The sequence below is a fragment of the Chelonoidis abingdonii genome, chromosome 22 (genome assembly GCF_003597395.2).
Source record: "Chelonoidis abingdonii isolate Lonesome George chromosome 22, CheloAbing_2.0, whole genome shotgun sequence".
Taxonomy (NCBI): Eukaryota; Metazoa; Chordata; order Testudines; family Testudinidae; genus Chelonoidis; species Chelonoidis abingdonii.
Genome location: NC_133790.1, coordinates 19,646,751 through 19,668,529, shown reverse-complemented (window position 1 = coordinate 19,668,529; position 21,779 = coordinate 19,646,751). Strand labels below are relative to the sequence as shown.

Here is a 21,779-nt window from a genome sequence, read left to right as displayed (position 1 = left end):
AGCTCTGGAGGTTAAAGAGAAAATCTGAGGGTCTCGGCCACAAACCCGTTTGCCTCAGGAAGCCGAGATTGTCTGGATTCCCACCATGGCCTGGGCCCCTCTGCTCCTCACGCTGCTCACTTACTGCTCAGGTATTATAAGCCAGAGAGTTTTTCTCCATCTCTTTCCTCAGGGGATTTTCTCTTCCTCAGATTCCTCCATGGCCTGTGGCGTGTTAGCTCTTGAAAGATTGATTTTATCCTCATGTTTTCTCCTCCTGTCTCAGGTTCTCTCGCTCAGTACGTGCTGACCCAGCCGCCTTCAGTGTCTGTGTCTCCAGGGCAAAATGCTCAACTGACCTGCTCAGGGAACAACACTGGGGACAAGTACATGCACTGGTACCAACAGAAACCTGGCAGTGCCCCACTACTTGTTATTTATAGGGATAGCAACAGACCCTCTGGAATCCCTGATCGATTCTCTGGTGCCAACTCCGGTAACACGGCCACGTTAACCAACACTGGAGTCCAGGCACAGGACGAGGCTGATTATTACTGTCAGGTTTCTGACAGCAGCAGTGATCAGCCTCACAGTGACACAGCTAGATGAGGAAGTGAGACACAAACCTCTTATCATCAAAGGGGAACATTTAATAGCATTCATCCTGTGACAGAGTAAGGGGCCGTTTCAGAGGTGGGGGAGCAGGTATAGTTAATCTGCCCACAAATCCCTCCAGGCAGAGCCTGGGACCACACTGCGTCTCCCTCATAACCCTTGGAACAATCTCACCAATGCACAGAGCTCTAAAGGACACTTCAGAGAGCGAGGGGATCTCGTCCCCATTCCTGTTAAAGGGACAAACTGGACTCACACCCACTGCCAGGAGCAGATGAGCAATTGTAAGATCTATTTCTCAGTCCTGAGCCTCCCAAGGACGAGTGGAATCTGGATTTTCTCATTAATGATCACAAAACAACGAGCTTTAAACCTGATACTGGGGCACAGGCCAATGTGACGTCTGTAAGGTCATACAACACGTTAAGGTCCAACCCACTTTGCATTTGAGTATCCAGCTTAGAAGCTACTCAGGGGACCAACTGCAAGTACGTGGTAAAGGTAGTTTGGACTGTGAGCATCGGAGTAAGAAAGTGTTGCTGGAATTTCACTCGCAAGCCATACTGGGCTTACAGACTGTGACAAGTGCAAAGAGTCAATCTGGCAATGGAAGAACCAGAAGGTGACTGGGATATATTTAAAGAATAGGAGGATGGATGTGCAGGGTTGGGGTGCATCCCAGGTAAGCACACCAGAAAGGTGAATTCACAAGTAGAATTCATGCACCTGGTAAAGTTCCAGTGGAGTGAAAGATCTGCGCCACATGGAACAGTTATGAGTAATAACAAGAGTTGCAAGAACCTGTAAAATGGGTCAATTCTACAGTTAGTGTAGCCAAATCAGGTTGAGATGAAATAAGAAGGTGCTTGGATCTGAGAGATCTGAATAAAGCAATACAAGGAGAACACTTTCAATTGCCTGCAGTGGAAGAAATTACCAGCAAGTTAGCAAAAACTATCGTTCCCTAGATTTGGACCCCAGGAGTAGATCTTGGCAAGTACAGCTGGATGACAAAAGTTCTAGACTGTGTAAGTTCAGCGCAGCATTTGGCAGGTTCAGGTTCACCAGACTTCCTGTAGGCACCTGTTCAGCTCTTGAAGAGTACCAGATAGTGATCTAACAGACATCTGAAGATCTGGAAGGTGTTGAATATTATACAGATGACATATTGAGTGGGGAAATACCAGGTGGGAATATGATGAAAGGCTCAAGGAAGCGCTAGACACCTGCCATGAAAGGAACCTGTGACTGAACTAGATCTGAGAGATGAAATATTTAGGGCATCGTTTGCCAAATGAAGGTCTAAAACCTGACAACTCAAAAATTGCTGCAATTACTGGAATGGCCTTATCGTCCTGCATGGCTGAATTGCCAAGATTCTAATGGTTACTTACCTTGGGAAATGCATGCTGAACATGTCAACGGGAGCTAGTCCTTTATGGCAACTGTTGGGAAAGAAGTCATGTTTGCTGGTATGCCAGTACATGGAGGTGGCAGATGAACTCTTGAAAGAATTGCTTACAAGGAAACCGGTGCTGAAATACTTTCTGTCAAAGAACCAGTTGCTCTGCCTGTGGGTGCAAGCTCTCCCAATTAGGGGCCGTATTACTGCAAAACAGGATGCTAAAACTCTAAACTTCCACACCACAGAACAATGTCCAGATGAAAAAAGAAATGTTGGAAACAATATTTGGCTGTACTTGATTTCATCAGTTTACCTACAGGGAGGAAAGTAGCTGTGAAAACTTACTTTTAGACCATTTTCAGAAAACCTTTGTAGTGCTCCACCAAGGTTCCCTAGAGGGTTGTTAACACTCCTGAAATATTAGCTGGATGTGAGACACAGACCAGTGAAAGAATTAGCACTTGCTGATTCTTTGTCAAGAGCTGGAATCATACTACTGGCAAATCTCAGCAAAGGATCTTGCCTATTATTCAAGACAGTTATCTGGGGCAAAGCTATGTAAAAGGAGATCTCCAGATGCCATCTATTGGCCAAGCAAGTGCTGCCAAATTGAGGACATGATACAGTCTTTGTAACCCATGTCAAACTTTCAGAAACAAAAATCAAAAGCAACCAGTGCTACCACATGACAATCGAAACAGATGTAAGCAGATCCTTGGCACAACCCTGTTGAGTTTCAAGGTGCAGATTATCTTATTCTGGCTGATTAATATTCAAATACTTAGAAGTCTGCTTGCTTCAGAACACCACAAGTGCATCTGTCATCAGACAAGGCAGAGTACTAAGAAACCTTCAAGCTAAAGAGACGAATTGTTCTAGACTTTAAAGGATTCAGATTAGAGTTGTGGGTGCTATATTAAGTCCATACAGTTAAATAAAAATTTGAAATTTAGTTACATTTCCTCTTTTTAAAAAATACACAAAATGTAACAATTGTAGGAACTTTGGACTAGGAACAAGTTACCCGTAGTGCTGCCTGGGAGGAGTCATTATGTCAGGAGCCTTATGAGCAGGAGCACTTTGCTGCAGCACTTGGAGCCAGGCAGGCAAGTCCGCAGTACGTATCTCTACAGTTCTCAGTAACAAGTTAATTAAAGTGTTTACTGTTATGTAAAGTCTCCTGGATCTTTCTTATGTTATAATAGCTGGTCGTCAAGAGCTATTACACCTTGCACTTGAGACAGTCACTTGGGTCCTGGAGCCAGCAGCAAGAGCTCACTTTTCCCACTCTCCGTCCCCAGGGGCAGCTGGGAATCGCAGGCATCTGTCTCCTGAATGCTGTAGAACTCTCTGAGCCCACCTAGCCTCCTGAGAGCCCACACTCCAGCCCCAGTGCGAGCAGGGTCCTAGGCTTGTGAAAAAGCCACCAGCGGGAGAGAGAGAGAATCTCTGAGTAACAGGATGTTAGGGAGCTGATTCCTGAGGTGAAATGTGCAGGAGCAAGAGGGCTCTAACTGCACACAGCTGCGCCAAACTCTCAGAGCAATGAGAGCAAGGGTGAAAGTTAGCGAACACAACCCTGACTTCGTGGCAAGAGAGTCAGTATGAATGCACTGGGCTGGGTTAGATTAGAGATGTCAACAGAACCTTCCCAGTGCTTTTCTCTTGGGGGCCAGTCTGGGTTTTTAATCAGCAAGACTGCCAGTAAAGGTGGCACCTACACACCCAGCTGCTTAATATTTCCAATAACTGGGTTATGTCTGTCACCTCAAAGTAAGAGTTACCCCTTGAATGGCACCCCAAAGCCACGAACAAGAGCTGATGAATTCTCCCCATGGCTCTGAGAGGCAAATACCTGAGTGTTAAAGTCGCCACTTCTCAAATGGGAAAAGAGAGGCCTCATTGGCCAAACCCACTCTGCTCTAGAACCCTGTAGCTCTGTGCAGTTACATGAGAGATAAACACGGCCCAGGGAGATCATATGACATGGCCAAGGGTGCGCAGTCAGTGCAGGAGCTGGGACTAAAGCGATGGAATTCCTGGCTCCCAGTCCTGTCCCCACAGCACTAGCTCTCTCCCCCTATTTTATTCCTTTCCCCGGGGCAGAGTAAGTTCTGCGGAAGGTGGATACCTGCCCGTCTCTCTGGTCTGGATGTGCTGGGAACGAGGCTCTGAGACTGACAAACATTTACTGTGACTTCCTCAGCCCTCTTCAGCCATGGACTTGAGGGCTCTCCACACATCCCACAGCAGCTAGAGACCCCTGCAGACTCCACCTGCCTCCACAGGCACTCAGAGAACCACACAGCAGAACCAAACGGTGGACACAGGCCTACGGGACAGCTCAGGAAAAAGTGAGTTATGCATCGCTGGAGCTGGAAAAATGTTTTTAACAAATAATTTATTCAGCTAAAGATGCAGTTTCGGTCGACCCGAAACTGTTCACAGATTAGACACGAATAGTCAAATCTCATCTGGGATGTGGAAGCTTTATCTTATAGGGCTGTAGCTTGTCCCTCCTCCTGCACAGCTCCTCCCTGTGATCGTCAGGGCCAATCGGATGAGAACAGATGAACATAAAGGAGGAACTTAACAGCTCCACCCCCAGGAGGGTCAGTATAAGGAGCAGACGCTGTCAGGCATTGTCAGCAGCTCTCGCTCGGTTCCTCCCAAGGGCCTGAAATCTCCTCACCATGCTCTGGGTTCCCCTCATTGTCCTACTGGGGACGTGGTGCACAGGTGAGAAAGGGAGAGCAGGTTAAATACACAATAAAGTTACTAGCGGCTGGGGATGGACAGGGAGGGTTTGACAGGTTTCTACCATATTTTTTCCAGGTTCCAGCTCACAGCCTGTGCTGACTCAGCCGCCCTCAGTGTCAGTGTCCCCAGGAAACACTGTGAAACTCTCCGCACCATGAGCAGTGGGACCAGCATCAGTGGCTATGCTGTGTACCGGTTCCAGCAGAAACCTGGGAATTCTCCACGATACCTGCTGTATTATTATTCAGATTCCAGCAAGTACCAGGGCTCTGGGGTCCCTGCTCACTTCTCTGGTTCCAAAGACACATCCAGTAACACCGGCTATCTGACCATCTCCGGGGCCCTGGCAGAGGATGAGGGTGATTATTACTGTGCTGTGTGGCACAGTGGTGCTGCTCACAGTGACACAGTCAGATGCGGAAGTGAGACAAAAACCTCCCCTCCCCCAGCCTGGGCCGTGTGGTGGTGGTGGTGGGACAGAACTGCACAGGCTGCAGTGTTTGGTCTCCGCCTATAACACATCACATAACAGTTGTTCTTCACAGTGAAGTCCATTTCCTCACTCAGCAGATGCACAGCACTCCCGATTCCTCCTCATGTTCCCTCTGCCCTTCTCCCTCCTCCTCTCTCTCTTTTCATGAGGAGGCGGGGAGGAGAACTCTTCCCAGCTCCCTCCATGCACTGTGTGAATGACCTTCCCTGTCTCCATCCTCCATCTCCCGGTGCAGGACAGAAACTCTCTGCTCAGACTGGCTATGTGTTATCACCCCCTCCAGCAGGAGCAGGGGGAGATACAGCTGCAGTTATACCCTCAGGTGACATCCCTATTCAGGGCCCTAGAGATCTTGCCAAGAGAACATAAGAACGGCCATACTGGGCCAGACCAGAGGTCCATCTAGCCCAGTGTCCTGTCTTCTAACAGTGACCAAAGCCAGGTGCCCCGGCGGGAACGAACAGAAGAGGGAATCATCAAGTAATTCATTCCCTGTCTCCCATTTCCCACTTCTAGCAAACAGAGGCTAGAGACACCAGGACACTAGAGCCTGCAGCAAAGAGAGGTCCCGAGATTTTCAGTGTAAAACAAGCCCATGGGCCAGGTGATGGAGCAGGGCTGTTTGCTTAAATACTCACAGGAAAGCATCAGCCTACCCAGGAATGACATCTGGATTAGTCTATGTGTGAATAAACAAGTTACACTCAGAACATATTTGGATTCCACGTCACTGACTGCCCCTCCATGGGGCAACCGACCCGAACGGCCTTAACTTCTGCCACCGCTCAGCAAAGGGGTGACACTGGGGTCAGAAAAGGGCCGTTGAGGTCACTAAAATGGGGAATGATATACAAACCTACTGGGAGAGGGTGGCTGCTGTATGTTATCCTGGTGTGATTGTCCCAATACCTGGGCAATCTCTTCCAAAGCTGTGACCAGGCCCAGGACTTGGGGAGTTGGTCTCAGCACTCAGAGAGCCAGAGAGAAGCTGCTGGAAGCTGGGCACCCTATTTCCTGCGAGATGCCCAGGTGGGAACTGAGCTCTTTCGTAAGTGATCAGCAGGCAGAACCTGCTCCGTTGGGCAGCTAGCCCTTGGAAACAATCTCTGCCTTTGCCAGGAATGATGAGTCCTGTTGAAAGAACAGGAGTACTTGTGGCACCTGAGAGACTAACAAATTTATTTGAGCATAAGCTTTCGTGGACTACAGCCCACTTCATTGGATGCATAGAATGGATTGCCCGACCAACCTGAAGATGCCTAATTAATTAGGTGAACTTGTTTCAGCAGGAGAAAAAATAATCAAGATAGCCCGTTCAGACAGTTGACAAGAAGGTGTGGGATACTTAACATGGGGAATAGATTCAATGTGTGTATGGCTCACCATTCCCAGTCTCTATTAAGCCTAATTGATTGTATCTATTTTGGCTATCAATTCAAGTTCAGCAGTGTTCTAGTTGGAGTCTGTTTTTGAAGTTTTGTGTTGAAAGATAGCCACCTCTTCTCTTACTGAATGCCAGAGAGTTGAGAGTGTTCTCCTACTGGTTTTTTGAATGTTATGACTGTCCAGTCTGGCCAATGTACATGGCAGAGGGGCATTGCTGGCACATGATGGCATATATCACATTGATAGATGTGCAGGTGAATGAGCCGATGATGGTGTGACTGATGTGATTAGGTCCTATGATGGTGTCACTTGATAGATACGTGGACAGAGTTGGCAATGGGATTTGTTGCAAGAATAGGTTCCTGAGATAGAGTTTTTGTTCTGTGGTGTGTGGTTGCTGGTGAGTATTTGCTTCATTTTGGAGGACTGTCTGTAAGCGAGGACAGGTCTGTCCCCTAAGATCTGTGAGAGTGAGGGATCATCTTTCAGGATAGGTTGTAAAACTTTGATGATGCGCTGGAGAGGTTTTAGTTGGGGACTGAAGGTAACGGCTAGTGGCGTTCTGTTATTTTCTTTGTTGGGCCTGTCTTGTAGTAGGTGACTTCTGGGTACTCTTCTGGCTCAGCAATCTGTTTTTTCACTTCAGCAGGCGGGTATTGTTGTTTTAAGAAAGCTTGATAGAGATCTTGTAGGTGTTTGTCTCTGTCTGAGGGATTGGAGCAAATGCGGTTGTATCTTCGAGCTTGGCTGTAGACAATGGATCGTGTGGTGTGTCCTGGATGGAAGCTGGAGGCATGTAGGTAAGTATAGCAGTCAGTAGGTTTCCGGTATAGGGTGGTGTTTATGCGACCATCGCTTATTAGCACAGTAGTGTCAAGGAAATGGACCGTTTATGTGGATTGATCTAGGCTGAGGTGGATGATGGGATGGAAATTGTTGGAATCATGGTGAATTCCTCAAGGACTTCTTTTCTATGGGTCCAGATGATGAAGATGTCATCAATGTAGTGCAAGTAGAGCAGGGGCATTAGGGGACGAGAGCTGAGGAAGTGTTGTTCCAAGTCAGCCATAAAGATGTTGGCATGCTGTGGGGCCATGTGGGTACCCATAGCAGTGCCGCTGACTTGAAGGTGTATATTGTCCCCAAATGTATAATAATTGTGGGTGAGGATAAAGTCACAAAGTTTAGCCACCAGGTTTGCCGTGACATTATCAGGGAGTCTGTTCCTGACAGCTTGTAGTCCATCTTTGTGTGGAATGTTGGTGTAGAGCGCTTCTATATCCACAGTGCCAGGATGGTGTTTTCTGGGAGATCACAGATGGATTGTAGTTGCCTCAGGAAGTCGGTGGTGTCTCAAAGATAGCTGGGAGCGCTGGTAGCGTAGGGCCTGAGTAGAGAGTCCACATAGCCAGACAATCCTGCCATTAGGGTGCCAATGCCTGAGATGATGGGGCATCCAGGATTTCCAGGTTTATGGATCTTGGGTAGCAAATAGAATACACCTGGTGGGTTCTAGGCATGTATCTGTATGGATCTGTTCCTGTGCTCTTTCAGGGAGTTCCTTGAACAACTGGTGTAGTTTCTTTTGGTAATTCTCAGTGGGATCAGAGGATAATGGCCTGTAGAATGTGGTGTTAGAGAGCTGCCTAGTGCCTCTTGTTCATATTCCAATTTATTCATGATGATGACAGCAACTCCTTTGTTGGTGCACGTTGACCTCTGCTGGCCTGGCTTTGTCTACCCCGGCCCCAGCTTGTCTGACATTACAGTCTGTGAGGTGAGTGTTGGATTCACATCAACTCCAATCTCTGTGGCTCTGCTGCCATCTTCAGGCTCATCCCAAGCAGGAAACGTCTCCAGCTGTAAGGGTCTGGTTGAAATATAGACATGGGAATCTTCGCATGGCACTGCTGCAAAATGACACTAGATGGGGATGTGCACCAGGGAACAGGGTTAGTGCAGAGCTGGGGGGCATGGGCGGAGTTGCACATTCCCACGGATACCCAGGAGTCATAATCTGGCTAAGATGTTCAAAAAGGACAGGGATCTGGGAAGCCTCTGTTTCTATTTGCCCAACTAAAGACACGGGAAAGGAGTCTGATTTTCACAGGACAGGTGATTGGCCCCCTTTGGATACCCCCAAATCACTAGTTACCATTGAAAATCTTGGCCAACCTCTTTTCTTTTCCTCTGAATTGAGTTCCTGTTAGAGGCCTGAACCCAAGCCCTGGATCTAAGCAGACGCAAACTGTGTGTTTGTGAAAAAGATGGTGGGGGGAGAAAGAGAGGACTGCAGGGGGAGTAGAGGGATCCAGATCTGAATTTCCCAGCACTGTCAGGGAGTTAGCAGAGGGAAACCCATTGCTTAGCTCTGGGAACTGGGCCTTGCCCGTTATCTGAACTGTGTTGCACTGATTATTTGTCAGTGTCTGACATTTGCCCAATATCAATTTGCTTGCTGCATTTCAGGGCTTGGGTGGGTTCATCTCTTGTTTCTGTCTTTGGCTAATTTAATCATTTCCCTTTGCATGGACTCAGACTTATGCATAACTTGATGGGAGGTGGCAGCTTGCTACAAAACGTTTACCTGACCCCTTATTTAGAGCACACGGCTCAGCGTCCCTGTCTGAAATTGAGGCATTATGAGCTGCTAAGACTGCACTCATTAAGCAGCAATGAAGTTGAGTAACTGATCATATTCACGTCCCTAAGAGACTCAAGTACATGCTGGGACGAACGACTGACCTGGAGGAGCTGCTCGTGACCAGCTGCACGGCACATGTGCAGAGATGGCACGGTTAATACTAGGCAAGGCTGCTCAAGCGGAGCACGGCAATTGGCCCCATCTTGCCATGCAAGACTGCCCAAGCGCACCGGAGCAAAACCAACAGTCTCTTACCTTAAGAAGGCCCTCTCTGATCCTGGGGGATTCCCAAAGCCCCTCTCAAAATGATATACAAATATCACCCATCACTGATCTGCAGCCACCTCTGGGGTGAAGAGAGACAGCTGATGTACAGCCAACACCACCACTACACACGAGTTTGGAGCAGGCAGCACAGAGAAATTGAGATAGGCAGAACTAGCTTTGTTACAACAGGCCAGGTCACTGGAGTTAACACCTGAAAGTGTGATGGAGTCTCAGTGAACTCAAATGGCCAGGAGCTCCTTAGATGGCTGCAAAGTGCTTCCAAAGCACTAGTATCATTTATCACAGAAGCTCAATTTCACGTCTCCTCTAAGAGATGTTTCTTCCAGAGATCGTGTCCCCTCATGCCATGTCCGTTCTGCCTCAGCACCTACCCAGTCTACAACACCCAACTTCCTGCAGCCCCCAAGGTGTTTCTTGGAGGTCTCCATGTCCAGCTCAAGCAGCTGCTGTGAGAGAGCCCTGACATGGTCTCAGCAAGAGGTGCTCTGGCATGCTGGACTGCCCAGCCGCCCCACGCAAAGCTGCGCAGCTATTCACTGCGGCCGTGGCTGATCACTCAGCTGATGAGCCATCAGAGCTCAATTGGGCTTCACTCCATCTGACAAAGGCAAGGCCATTGTGAAGCGACACGTGTAAATACCCCTGACTGCACAAGGTCAATGAGCAATAACCCAGGAGAACAGAAAGCTTGGCTCTGAGGTGAACTGTGCTAACAACAGAGTGAAGGGACACCCTGGCAAAGGACAACAAGCCCCAAGCCCCATGTAAGTTTCATTCAATCCTCCAAACAGGGGCTACGTGTTGCGATGCTGCCCAGGCCCTGGCCTGTGGAGAGAACTGGATGGGTTGGGCGAGGCAGGGCCCTGCAGCCAGAACAACTGAAAAGAGAGCTGGTGATAATGGGAGTCTGATTAGCTTCAGCTGGCCACCAGATGCCCTGAGCCACAGACAAGGAGGGGTGGGGAATGACGATGCTCAGTGGGCAGAGGGGCTACTGGCTGTGAAAGCCAGGCTAGTGCTCTCTGCTTTGGTTCGATTCTTTGCCGAGTCTCTGACCCTTACCTGTCTGATAAGCCACGAAGGAGTAAAGCAAAGGGGGTAGGATTGTCTATGAGACACCTTTTCACTCCCCCCCACTCCCCCCTACCCACACACACACACACACACAGGTTTGGGTTTTGTTGGAGTCAGAGTTTTTCTCAGTCTAAACGCACCCAGTTGACCCGTCCGAACCCAGTGCAAAGCAGCCCCAAGCCGTGCGTGCTGGCTGGGCTGGCGCATGCTAGGTAAGCAGGGAATAAGTTCTCTGGCCCAGTTGCTCCCCACCAGCCGGAACGAGCCGTTCCTGGGAGTTCTGAAAGGAATTAACAGGTCTCTTCACCTGGCTCTGGTTTAATGCAAACTGGCAAGATGGTTGCTCTTACACATGAGGGATTGACAGCCCTGGCTAGACTCAGCCAGAGCACCGGCCACTTCTCCAGGCAGCTCCACCCAAGGCATCCTAGTCCTGACCCCCAGCACCATGGTCATTCCACTCCAAGCTGTCCAAGGGGGCAGACTGCCCATGGGAACAGGGGCAAGGCAGAGACCAACTCAGCCTCTTTCCTCCCATAAAAAGGCTTTGAACCCAGGTTCCCCAGAGGTGAACAGTTACCAACTGAAGGACGGGAGATTTGCTTTCCTGAGAGCCTGGCTGCAGGGAACTATAAACAAAGTGATTGCTACTTGCACTGAGAGGCAGCTACATGCTCCAGAAACTACTCTGATTTCCTTTCAGGGTTTAGCAGAGAAAGGAAGTGGTTTCCAGGAGCCGGACAGTTACACACCATCTGCCAGATGTGCGTGCAATCGCAGGACAGTTGGCAATGCAAGGCTGCTTAACCCCACTGTGTGTTTCCCCCATGACTAAAGTGTTTCAGTGCATCAATGGAATCATGAAATCATGTAACCACAAGTCAACTTGTAACCACAGGAGTCGACCGCAGAGGTCACATACTGGTTACACATGGTAACTGTCCTGCCACATTACAGCACACAGCAGGTTTTCATCTGTTAAGTGTTGGGTACCAACCGGCACTTCCCAGCCTATGAGTCAGATATACAAAACTGCCACTCAGGGTGAAACAACCAGCTGTGAAACAGGTAAATTTCATGAGTCCATTTGCCATCATCAACTGATTCAGGGGGATTTTGTTCTGATAGATCAGGTTCAGTGCAGCATTTTCTTACCATTAGCACATCCATACGGTTCTCAGCTCTGGCTGTTCCGGACAAGGGACAGCAGAGAGGCGGCAGCCACTTTGACTGAAATAAACACATACACACACACATACTCGTTCCCCAAGAAGCTATGAAAAGCTGGAGCCTTTCGCCACTTCAAATGGCTTTCTAGGGTCTCCTCATTGTTTCGCCCCTCAGAGCAGTAATAGAATGATCAGGATGGGGAATGTTACATGAGTGTCCTCATCATCTCAGCTGAACACCAGGTATTTTCCCAGTCCCAACCAGCTGTGCAGGTTTCTGATACCCTCCCCCAGCCCCAGGAACATGAAATCAGGTGTCTGAATATTTTGATGTTTACGCTAAAATCCTTCCATTTAAAACAGCACCTGCCAGCTGTGTGTGAAGGGGGGAGTTGCTCTGTCAGGACTAAACAGTGCACCCATATGGGATTGGGGACTTTCAAAGGGGATGTTATTGAAGAAAGGCTTTAAAGAGCAACAGGAAGCCCTATGAGCTTGGGAATCTGGGGCTGACGGAGCAGGCTTCAATTTCAGTTTAAACCTGTCTCCGGGGACCTGCTATTGCAGATGTCTTCAGGCATCAGCAGTCACTGCTCAAGCTGACTCTGTCTGAGTCATCCCTTCCTGTCCTGCTACCAGCCCTTGGCTACTGGCCCCTCCCCCCCATGCTCGCATAGCTAGCTGTACCTCTCACCCGATGCTCCTCTTGGTCTCTGGCCTGTACTGCGCACACCGAGCTCAGCTCCTCAGGAGTAACTGGCTGAGAATCCAGGGGTTAAGAAGCAGCGTTTCATTTCCCAGTCAGGTGACAAAGCCGGAGCTGTGGGCTTCCTGAAGATGCCAGTTGAGCAAGAGACTCTGTCCATGACTGAGATGGTGCCTGTCTGTCCCCTCCAGGGAAGATAAGGGAAGGACTTATCTTACTACTGCGGTGAGTTATTAGATTGTAGGAACAGCATCTGTTGGGACTATTTTGCTTTGTGCCTTGGACATACAGAAAGATGGACCTCTATGGCTTTCGTGGGACCCAGGAGCTTGCACAGAAAGTGTTTATGGTAGATATCAGTGGTGTGAACATCCAGAGGGTCGTACTCTGTGAGGGCCCGCCAGACCCTCCCTAACCCTAAGAGACACCACCAGGCTCAAAACTTGGAACAGGCCTGTGGGTTCCCCATGGTTCCGAGCAAGGACCAAGCCCCAGGGCTTGGAGGGCCGTTCACAGCAAGAGTAACTCTTACATTGCAACAAACACCAGGAGCCTTCCTACCTGCTGCTTCACAGGGATCTCTCTGAGTGGCCTTCTGGGGAAACCAATCTGCTCATATGTTCTAGAGACATCTTCAGAGCTGCCTTCATTGGGGGCCCAATGAAGGATGCTGCTGATACTTCAGTAGCAAGTGTTGTTTAGCCACTGCGTTCTCCTTCTAGAACAGGATTCATTGATGGCATCGAGGTGGATTTCAGAGCAGAGACCCTTATTGTCCTGACCTTGTGTGTCAGTGGGACCCACCAGGAATCAAGCCACAGGCTCACTGGAAATCTAGAAATGCAGAACCAGGTAAACCAGGTTTAAAGTAATAATGTCACCTTTTTCCTGATGTTTATTTGTCTTGACTTAAACTAAAACAAGGCTGCACTGGGGCTGGCTCTGGGTTTCCACAGGACCTGGGCAAAGGGACCACTATGCTCTAGATATCTGTCTGTGACTCCCTTGCCTCCGCGAGCATTTCAGATCACACGTTAATTCAGACACTCAGCCTGAAAAGTAGGAGAGTCTGCAGCCATGGAGTGGGGGGAAGTGCCATGGTCTGTGAGGTGGTTCAAGCTGTCAGGGGAGATATGGATACAGGAGGGGGAATAAGGTGCTGGCTTTGTAAAGGAAGAATCTAGAAACTGTGGCCCTTTGCTAGAACTGGCCAAGTGCAGCATTCTAGAGATTGGGAATAATCATGTAGCCTCTTTTCCATTCCATCTATCAACTCTAGTAAGATGTATATTATTGATCCATACTCCAGTCCCCATCCTGCCATCTTATCCACTCTGTGGTCAACTTCATAACAGGAAAGCCAGGCTCCCCTTCCTCCCAACCCCTATTGCTTAGCTCTCGATGTCTTGTCCTGCTGTTACCTGGAGGCCCCTGGACTCCAGGCCGAAAGGTCCTGTGCCAAACAGGCAGGCAGAAATTCTGTTCATGTCTGTGATCTGGTTTATCCTATGGGTTCTGTGCATTGCTATGCACCAGCACCGCTAATGTGACACTAACTGCATTTACATGTGTGCACGGTGCCCGGTGCCATGTAGCAGGACACCGTAGAAAGGTCAAAAACACAGAAATGGAAACAAAGCTGGGCCCAATAACCCCATTCTGCCAAAATGAGAGGAAAAAAGATCCAGAAAGGACGAGTTGGTGAAGAAGACAGGCCAAGACGCTCAAAGACAAACGGACCTGAACAGAAAGGCCCAATGCTAGGACTCAAAGAGAATGACAGTTCGTTCTTTGGGATTAGCATCTGATTTAACTTAAGCCCTTGACCGGTGGCACAGTGGCTTATCCCTTGGGAGAGAAGCTGATTCCATCTAATTCACCTCACTGATGGGACCCCCAGGCCACAAAGCAGAAGCAATCAGCTGCCGGGATATTTTTGCACAGCCATGTGTCACTGTGCATATACCTTCGGCGGCGGAACCCAGTTGACCGTCCTCGGTAAGTCACTCTAATATTCATTTACAATCGTTTCCCAGTTGTTGTGGGTTTTTAATTTTTTTCCTTTGTCTCCCCTTCTCAACTTCTCTGTCTATTCCGGGCTGGGTGCTCATCTACTCTGCCCTAATCATCAGGAAAATGTGTGCGTGGGCGGGGGGGGGGGGGTCGCTCTGTTGAATGACAAAACGCAGGTCCTGTGTTGTTACAAATTTTTCCACTTGTAAAATGTTTTTGTCTTTTCGTTACTGACGAGTCCCCATTGATCAAATCTTTGGTCACATAATAGGGTTTTGTTTTATTACAGGCGATATCTTGGGGGGGGAGGAACCTCCTAATTTCAAAGCCCAGCCAAATTGTATTTTAATTGTTTATCTAACAAAACTTTCTCTGTCAGTTTTCACTCTCTGATGGAAAGATACCCAGGTAAGGCTATTGTAACAAGGAGAAAATATTCAGGAATTTGAGATATAAAGTTTTAATTTTGTAGAAGACTGGTCAGTCCTGCAGCCAAAAAAAGCGGGGGGAAAAGGGTCTCCATTTCAGGAATGGTCAAAAAAGACAGCTGCTTTTTTTTTTTTTTGTTCCCACCATGTCTAATGCTTTTTCTGAGGTTATGCTGAAAAAGTTAGAAGGTTTTGGTTAGAATTTTCAACTCAGAGTAAGAAAATGGGAGCGATCAGTCAGCTGAGAGGGAGCTAGAAACGTCTCTTGAAAATATAGGTGGATGTTTTGGGTCAATCCCCAGGGGAAGAAGCAATTAAAAAGATACTTTGAATTCTCAGTTGCAATTAAACGGGATACAGAGCAAATTCTGATGACTTCTTCTTGAAACATGAGACATCCTCTTTTGCAAATAGTCCGTTCAGTTTTAAGCATCTGGCTGGCTGTCTAGTCACTGTTGAATCAGAGCTTGCTGAGATTGAAAAGATCCAGAGGAGGAGGATTTCTCCTTGTCATGCAGATACTTAGATATTACCATGATGGGCGCTAGGAATACTCGCGGTAGCTAGATAGGCGACAAAGATGGTCTTAAATAGTGAGACTCACATATGGATGAGGAACTGCTCCAAGTAGGACTCTGTAGCCTGGAACAGAGAGGTGCAAGAGAGGATTCAGCTGAAGTGTTTAAGATTATGAATGAATTATTGTGATTGTTAGCAAGCGAACACGGCTCACTCCTCTCTTCTCATTCTCTGTTGAGCCAAGGGGTCTCTAGATGGAAGGATTGGCAGTATGTATTTGCTAAGTAAAATGGTGTATCATCCCCAGGGGAGATGATAGAGTAAAACACTGTAGCTTGAGTTAACAAGTTGAATAATTTTATGACCAGTTAACGCCACTGTTCTGTGTCTTGTACATGCAAAGACAAGGGAATTTATATCTTGTGCTTCGGGACATAGGCTGATCATTGTGCCAGGGCAGAAGAATGTTCCTGCCTAGCATTGCACAGCTGCATTGAAACGGGCCAGATTATGAATTCAATGGGAACTGAGGTGGCACAGTGCCTCTGAGAATCAGATCAATAGGAATTGCTGTACAGTGTCCAGGACCGGCTTTAGGAAGTGCGGGGCCCGACTCGAACAGTTTCGACGGGGCCCCCACAAGGATGACTAAAAAAAAACAAAACACGTAGGGCTTGTACTCACCGGGTGGCGCTCCTAGTCTTTGGCAGCGGGTCCTTCACTCGCTCTGGGTCGTCAGCGGCACCGAAGGACCTGCTGCCGAAGACCTGGAGCGCCGCCGGGTGAGTAAAAAAAAAGGAGTCTCTAGCCAGGGAAGGGATTCTCAGCCACTTCCCCCCTCCCCTTCCCCACAGCCCTGCCACTGGGCACGGGGCCCTCTTAGGCATGGGGCCAGATTCAGGGGAATTGGTGGAATTGCCCTAAAGCTGGCCCTGACAGTGTCAGACCACTGACCTGTCAATTACCACACATGCTTAAGAGGTACTAATTTTCAGAGGTACTGTGTGCCCGTAGCTCCCAATAGCAGTGTTGGGGGCTCAGCATCTCTGAGAATCAAGCCGTGTGTGCAGGTCTGAACATGTCTGTGGAATCAGAGTATGCAGGACTAAGTCAAAGAATGATTTCCTTTGGGAGTTTATCCATAGATATTTATTCCTTTTTACTAGCGAGAGGAAAACCAGCAGCAGACAGGGTCACATCAGCAACATTAGAATTTTTTTATTTTATTTTTTTTAGAAAGGGTCTCGTGAAACATCTAGGACAGTGGTTTTCAACCCTGGGGGGCCACAGACTATGACTAAGGTTGCCAAAGGGGTCCACACCTCCATTCAAAATCTTTTAAGGGTCCACAATTGAAAAAGGTTGAAAGCCACTGAACTAAGAGTTTTTGAGATTCTGATGGAACTAATATATTGTCATTTAAGAGAAAATGAACCCCGATCTAGAAAGGATGGGCCAAATTCTGCTCTCAGTTACATTGGTGTAAATCTGGAGTAACTGGATTCACTTTGTCCTGGAAGATATTAAAATGATGGGTTCTCCTTTCAACAGTGTGTGTGTGTGTGTGTGTGTGTGTGTGTGTGTGTGTGTGTGTGTGTGTGTGTGTGTGTGTGTGTGTGTGTGTGTGTGTGTAAATTAGCCTCTCTCAATCAAAGTTGTGAATTTGCAATAGCTGAGAATCTGACCACAACCTTCCGTGACTATCAATGACCACTGAATCCAGTGGGCTTCTGTGTTAGCACATGGGTCTCCTTGGGGGAACTCATTGCAGGATGAAGGCGTAAGTCTCTGAAGGATCACTTTTCCTTCAGGAGGAGGGAATCTCCCTATTTATCGGTTGCAACATTAACTGCACCATAGCACCGAACAATCAATGAATAATACATTGATGAAACACGGGAAACTCTAGATTGCTCTCTAATGCTCTTATTTGTTCTGCAATCAGTGCCGGGAATATTAGCAGCTCTGGCAGTTGTTAGCAAAGAGGTTTCTTTAAATATGAGCTGAAATTGGCTTCTGAAAATATTGGGCCATATTCTTCTCGGTTACTGTGGTAAAAGTGCATTGATTACACGGGATTTACACAGCGTAGAGGAGAGGAGAGTTTGCCCTAGAGAATCTGGTTCACTATAGCTATCTCTTTGAATTGCCAAATGCTGTAGAAATGAACACAGGAGAACGAGCCCTTCTGGCTCTCTATTCAGATAAAATATTGCCCCACTCCTGTCATTGGATCCACACAGGCACACTCAGAGAGCATCTTTGAAGCCAATAGGAATCTGACCCGGGCCGGTGGTATGGATCTGATTGCAGGATCAAGGCTTAAGAGGCTAAATTTCTTCAACTTGAACACACAGAAATAATCGGACGTAGCAATACCTGGGTGTGATTGTGAACTCTGCAGTAACGAAGCTATGGGATTAAATGTTGGCTTGTGCCAGGTCAGCCTTCAGCTGAGCATTTCTCAGTAAAGGGCCATTCATTCCCACTAATGTGGTGTTCAGCTGTTATAGCCATAGAGCCAGTGAGGTCATAACAGACAAGATTATTAATGCTAGGACCAAAGGCCTAATTCCAGGCAAGCAGGAGATCTGCAGTGGGAGAATTGTACTGACAGGAAGTAGCAATGTAGGGTGCTGTGACAGATTCTGAACTTGCAGAAACTCTGATGCTGCCTGTGGGCCAAAATCTACCCTAAATCTTTGCACAAAGAATCTAATCCAGCAGAGCAGTTGAGTACATGCTTAACTTTAAGAGCCTGAGTAGTCAGTCTACTGACTTCCAGGGGATTGCTGATGCATTTAAAGTTAAGCATTCATTTAAGTGCTCAACTGGATTAGGGCCCTTATTCTCATTTTAAGAGCCCAAATTTTGCTTTTGGTTTCTCTGATGCAGTCAAATTGATGGCAGTGGTTTAACATTTCCCTCAGTACCTGCCTAATGCAGCCCTAAAGTATTAAGAAAACAATAAGAATAAAAACTTGAAAGACGCTATGCGAGTTCTCCGCCACGTGTGGAGTATCCTGCAGGAGGAGATACTGAACGGGCACAAATTTCTATAATATCAACCAGTAAAAACAAACCAATTTAAATAGCTCTCAGGTTAGGCAGGATTCCAAATCAGAGCTAAACCTGGAGCCCTCCGAAACATCCACATTTCCTACAGCCAGGATGGCAAATGCTAGCTGGCAGTTTTAAAGATAGACATGCGAGAGCCAGAGGACAGCAGCCCAGCGGTAGCAGGCGCCATTTTGTGTATGAAAACAACAGCTGCTTTCCATGTTCTGCTGGCAGCTCACAGCAGATCAAACGTAGTTGACTCAGAGAATAAGCCAGCTGCACTCCTCAGCCCTGAATTCCTGGGCAATCTTGCAAACGCAGTGGCAGTGCCACATGGCTCCTTAGCTAGTGGGAGAGGGAAGATGGTGGGAGAGATGCTGGGAAATGTTTAACACTGGAGATTATTATACACCAAATTTTGGTGCAGGATTTCTCTGGGAGGATGATCTGTATCCATAGAATAGTTCTTTCAGTGGAAAAACATTATCAGGGAAATACCTGGTAAGTCGTTTGAAAATAGAGTCACTGCTGTAGTATTGTGCTAGCACAGGGGTTTAGCTGAACTTAGCTTTTCCTGTTCTACTCCACTCTATCTTTGCCGGATAGAATCCGGGGATGTAGATGATTTGATTTTTAATGGTAAGACTTTGTAGTTACAAAGCAGCATTGGTTTAGATTTCAGGCAGTTTCTCCCTCAGGCACTACAGATTTTATTTAAAAAAAATAAAGCTTTATAGACCCAAAAGAGACAGATCCTCCACTGGTGTCATGGAACTACATTGATTATAGTAGGTGAGGATCTAGCTCAAAATATCTAGTACCTTGCATTCTGCACTGGCAGCATCTGAATTTGATGTTCCATTGTGTATCTGAATTGTCTTTGGCTTTGTTCCTAATCTGTCTCTGAACCACATTGTCTTGTAGGTCAGCCAAAGGCATCTCCCACCGTGCACCTCTTCCCTCCATCCTCAGAAGAGATAAAAACAAAGAGCAAAGCCACGCTGGTGTGTCTGCTGGACAGCTTTTACCCAGGGTCAGTCCAAGTCACCTGGAAAGCTGACGGCCAGCAGATCTCCACTGGAGTGGAGACGACCAAACCCTCCAAACAGAGTGACAACAAGTACATGGCCAGTAGTTACCTGTCTCTGGATGGATCAGCTTGGAAGAGCCATGAGAGCTACACCTGCCAGGTGACACACGATGGGAAGAATTTCGAGAAGTCCCTGAAGAGCTCAGAGTGTTCTTAAATCTCTGACCCTCAAATGGCTCAGCTGGTCCTTGTGTCTATCAGTAGAATTTTCCCCAAAAGAGCCGGGATCAGTCTGTAGCATCACCTTAATGCTGATCTCCAGCAGGCTCTGCTTCCTGTGTGATGTGGGGGATCTTTGACGATCCCTTCAATATCTACTTTTATTCCCACGTCCCCACTGCTCTCATCCCCCTGCATTCCCTGGAAATGCCCTTCCTGCTTTAGTCTCTGATGCAGCCTTGTTATGATATTAATAAAACCAGAAACATTCAGCGATCGCTGTGTCCGTGAAGAGTTAAAATTATTGCCTCTTTCAAATGTTTTCAAAAAGTTGTTTATCATGATTCTGCAATAAAAAGATGGACATTTATCTGCCAATAGTTTATTCTTCTGGTTCCAAAGGCTGAACTGATTTCTCTCAATTTATCTGTCAATAACTTATTCCTAGCAAATATCAGTAAGATTTAGTAGCCACTGGATAAGATGTGTTCATACTTATAAAACTCTCTCTTGGATTTTCATCTGGCGTAGATTGGCACCAAGCCATTGAATTGAGTGGAATGAGGCTGATTTACACCCACTGACGATCTCACCTTGTTGGCTTTTCTCTAGCAATAAAACCACTAGCACCAAGCTTGGGAGTTACCCTGAGTCTAGTGGAAGGTGCTACTGCTCTAAGCAACAGAGGTTGCAGCTGCCAGGGCAGAAATATTCTGGTGGGACCACTGCTCGGTTTCTCTTGGGAGCTCCCATGGTCTGAACTCAGCCATAGTTCAGACCACAGTTATGTGGCACTTGAGTCACACTTAAACACTATGGAGCAAGCGTAAGTGGGTCTTTCTGTTAGTGGTGCCGTGGGTCTTTTGCTGGCTCTCTGCACAAGAGCGTCACTTGACCCACCTTCGAATGGCGTAACTGGACCACGAACAGACCTCATGCTACAACAGGCCGCTCAATTCATTGAGTATCTCTGGCTGCTGGTGTTCCTGGCCGCCCACAAGTCACAAAAACAGCAGTGCAGGCAGGGAAATGCATCTTCCCATTGAATGCCAAACTGCACTGTGCTTCTCTGTGTGGGACCTGCTATTCGTTCGCAGGGGGCGGATGGCTAGGGGCTTGTCAATTACCAACGAACCTTATTAGGTAGGAGGAGCTTTGAATAGATTTTTTTAAATCAAAAGATCTTTGTTCCGAGCTGCTATGTCCCTGTTCCTTCTCCCAAAGGTGAATGTCTCAACAGTGACCCTACGGCTTCAAAAAGAGTAAACAGGTTATAATTTACCAACAGAGGCCTGGCAAATACAGTCATAGATACATTTACAGTTACAAATGTGAACTCCAAATGAAAACACGTCCTTTGTAACAGCTTGAAAAGCCATAAAGCCACGAAGCCCCTCAAGGGAGAGATTATATTGCTCAGCCCTAGCTCCATTTATCTGCGGTCTGTCGTTCATTGTGCTGTAGGGTTATCATTACTGAAAAAAATTCTTATTGGATGTAAATGGCTTGCCTGGTCGTTAGCCTGCAATCTCAGCTGCTCGCACAGATATAGTCAGCCTGCTCCCCTGAACCCAAAAGTGTAGGTACAAGTAGTAACAGAATTCATGGAGGGTGAAATTCACCCTGTGCAATGGCCTTCATGAAGCCCATGAACCGTTCACGTGAGTGGGCTTCAATAGTACATAGGCCTCCTGCAGGACTCCTGAATTACACCCAGAGAGAAATCACCAGGGAGGCAAGAATTCAAGGCCCCTGTCTCCCAGGGTGGTACTGGGTCACCATGCTACAGGAAAAGAGAAGGCTAAGATCAAGCACAACCTGGTGGAGTAGATAGTTTTACTCAAGGCCCTGAGGCTTTTTCCCCCCACATGTGACTTCCCAGTCTGCTGTGGCACCTATACAAGCTAAATCAAGCATAAGGGAAAGAAACCAAATAACTCTATAATGCCAATTTTTTTTTTAAAGACTCCAGAGGTGATCCTGGAAATTAC

At 47.4% G+C, this 21,779-nt stretch overlaps 1 protein-coding gene and 2 gene segments (V, D, J or C); all 3 read left to right on the top strand.

Moving 5' to 3' along the window:
* The window catches only part of LOC142045840 (immunoglobulin lambda variable 3-21-like), a 100,785-nt gene that overhangs the window by 34,159 nt on the left and 44,847 nt on the right, over nucleotides 1-21,779 (top strand).
* Nucleotides 1-21,779, top strand: part of LOC116815929 (immunoglobulin lambda variable 5-39-like) — a 114,033-nt gene that overhangs the window by 84,803 nt on the left and 7,451 nt on the right.
* LOC116815919 (uncharacterized) lies at nucleotides 59-20,158 on the top strand. The gene is made up of 7 exons (XM_075060080.1): nucleotides 59-131; nucleotides 266-571; nucleotides 2,653-2,702; nucleotides 4,608-4,738; nucleotides 4,835-5,173; nucleotides 14,486-14,517; nucleotides 19,464-20,158. The coding sequence occupies exons 1-7, from the start codon at nucleotides 86-88 to the stop codon at nucleotides 19,784-19,786; spliced, it is 1,227 nt and encodes a 408-aa protein (XP_074916181.1). The 5' UTR covers nucleotides 59-85; the 3' UTR covers nucleotides 19,787-20,158.

What these genes read in the sequence shown, in the direction of transcription:
- LOC116815919 (XM_075060080.1), top strand. Translation starts at nt 86, where the DNA reads ATGGCCTGGGCCCCTCTGCTCCTCACGCTGCTCACTTACTGCTCAG. An exon ending in CAGCAGTGATCAGCCTCACA is followed by an intron (nt 572 to 2,652) that starts GTGACACAGCTA and finishes TCAAACTTTCAG; the next exon opens with AAACAAAAATCAAAAGCAAC. An exon ending in AACCCAGTTGACCGTCCTCG is followed by an intron (nt 14,518 to 19,463) that starts GTAAGTCACTCT and finishes ATTGTCTTGTAG; the next exon opens with GTCAGCCAAAGGCATCTCCC.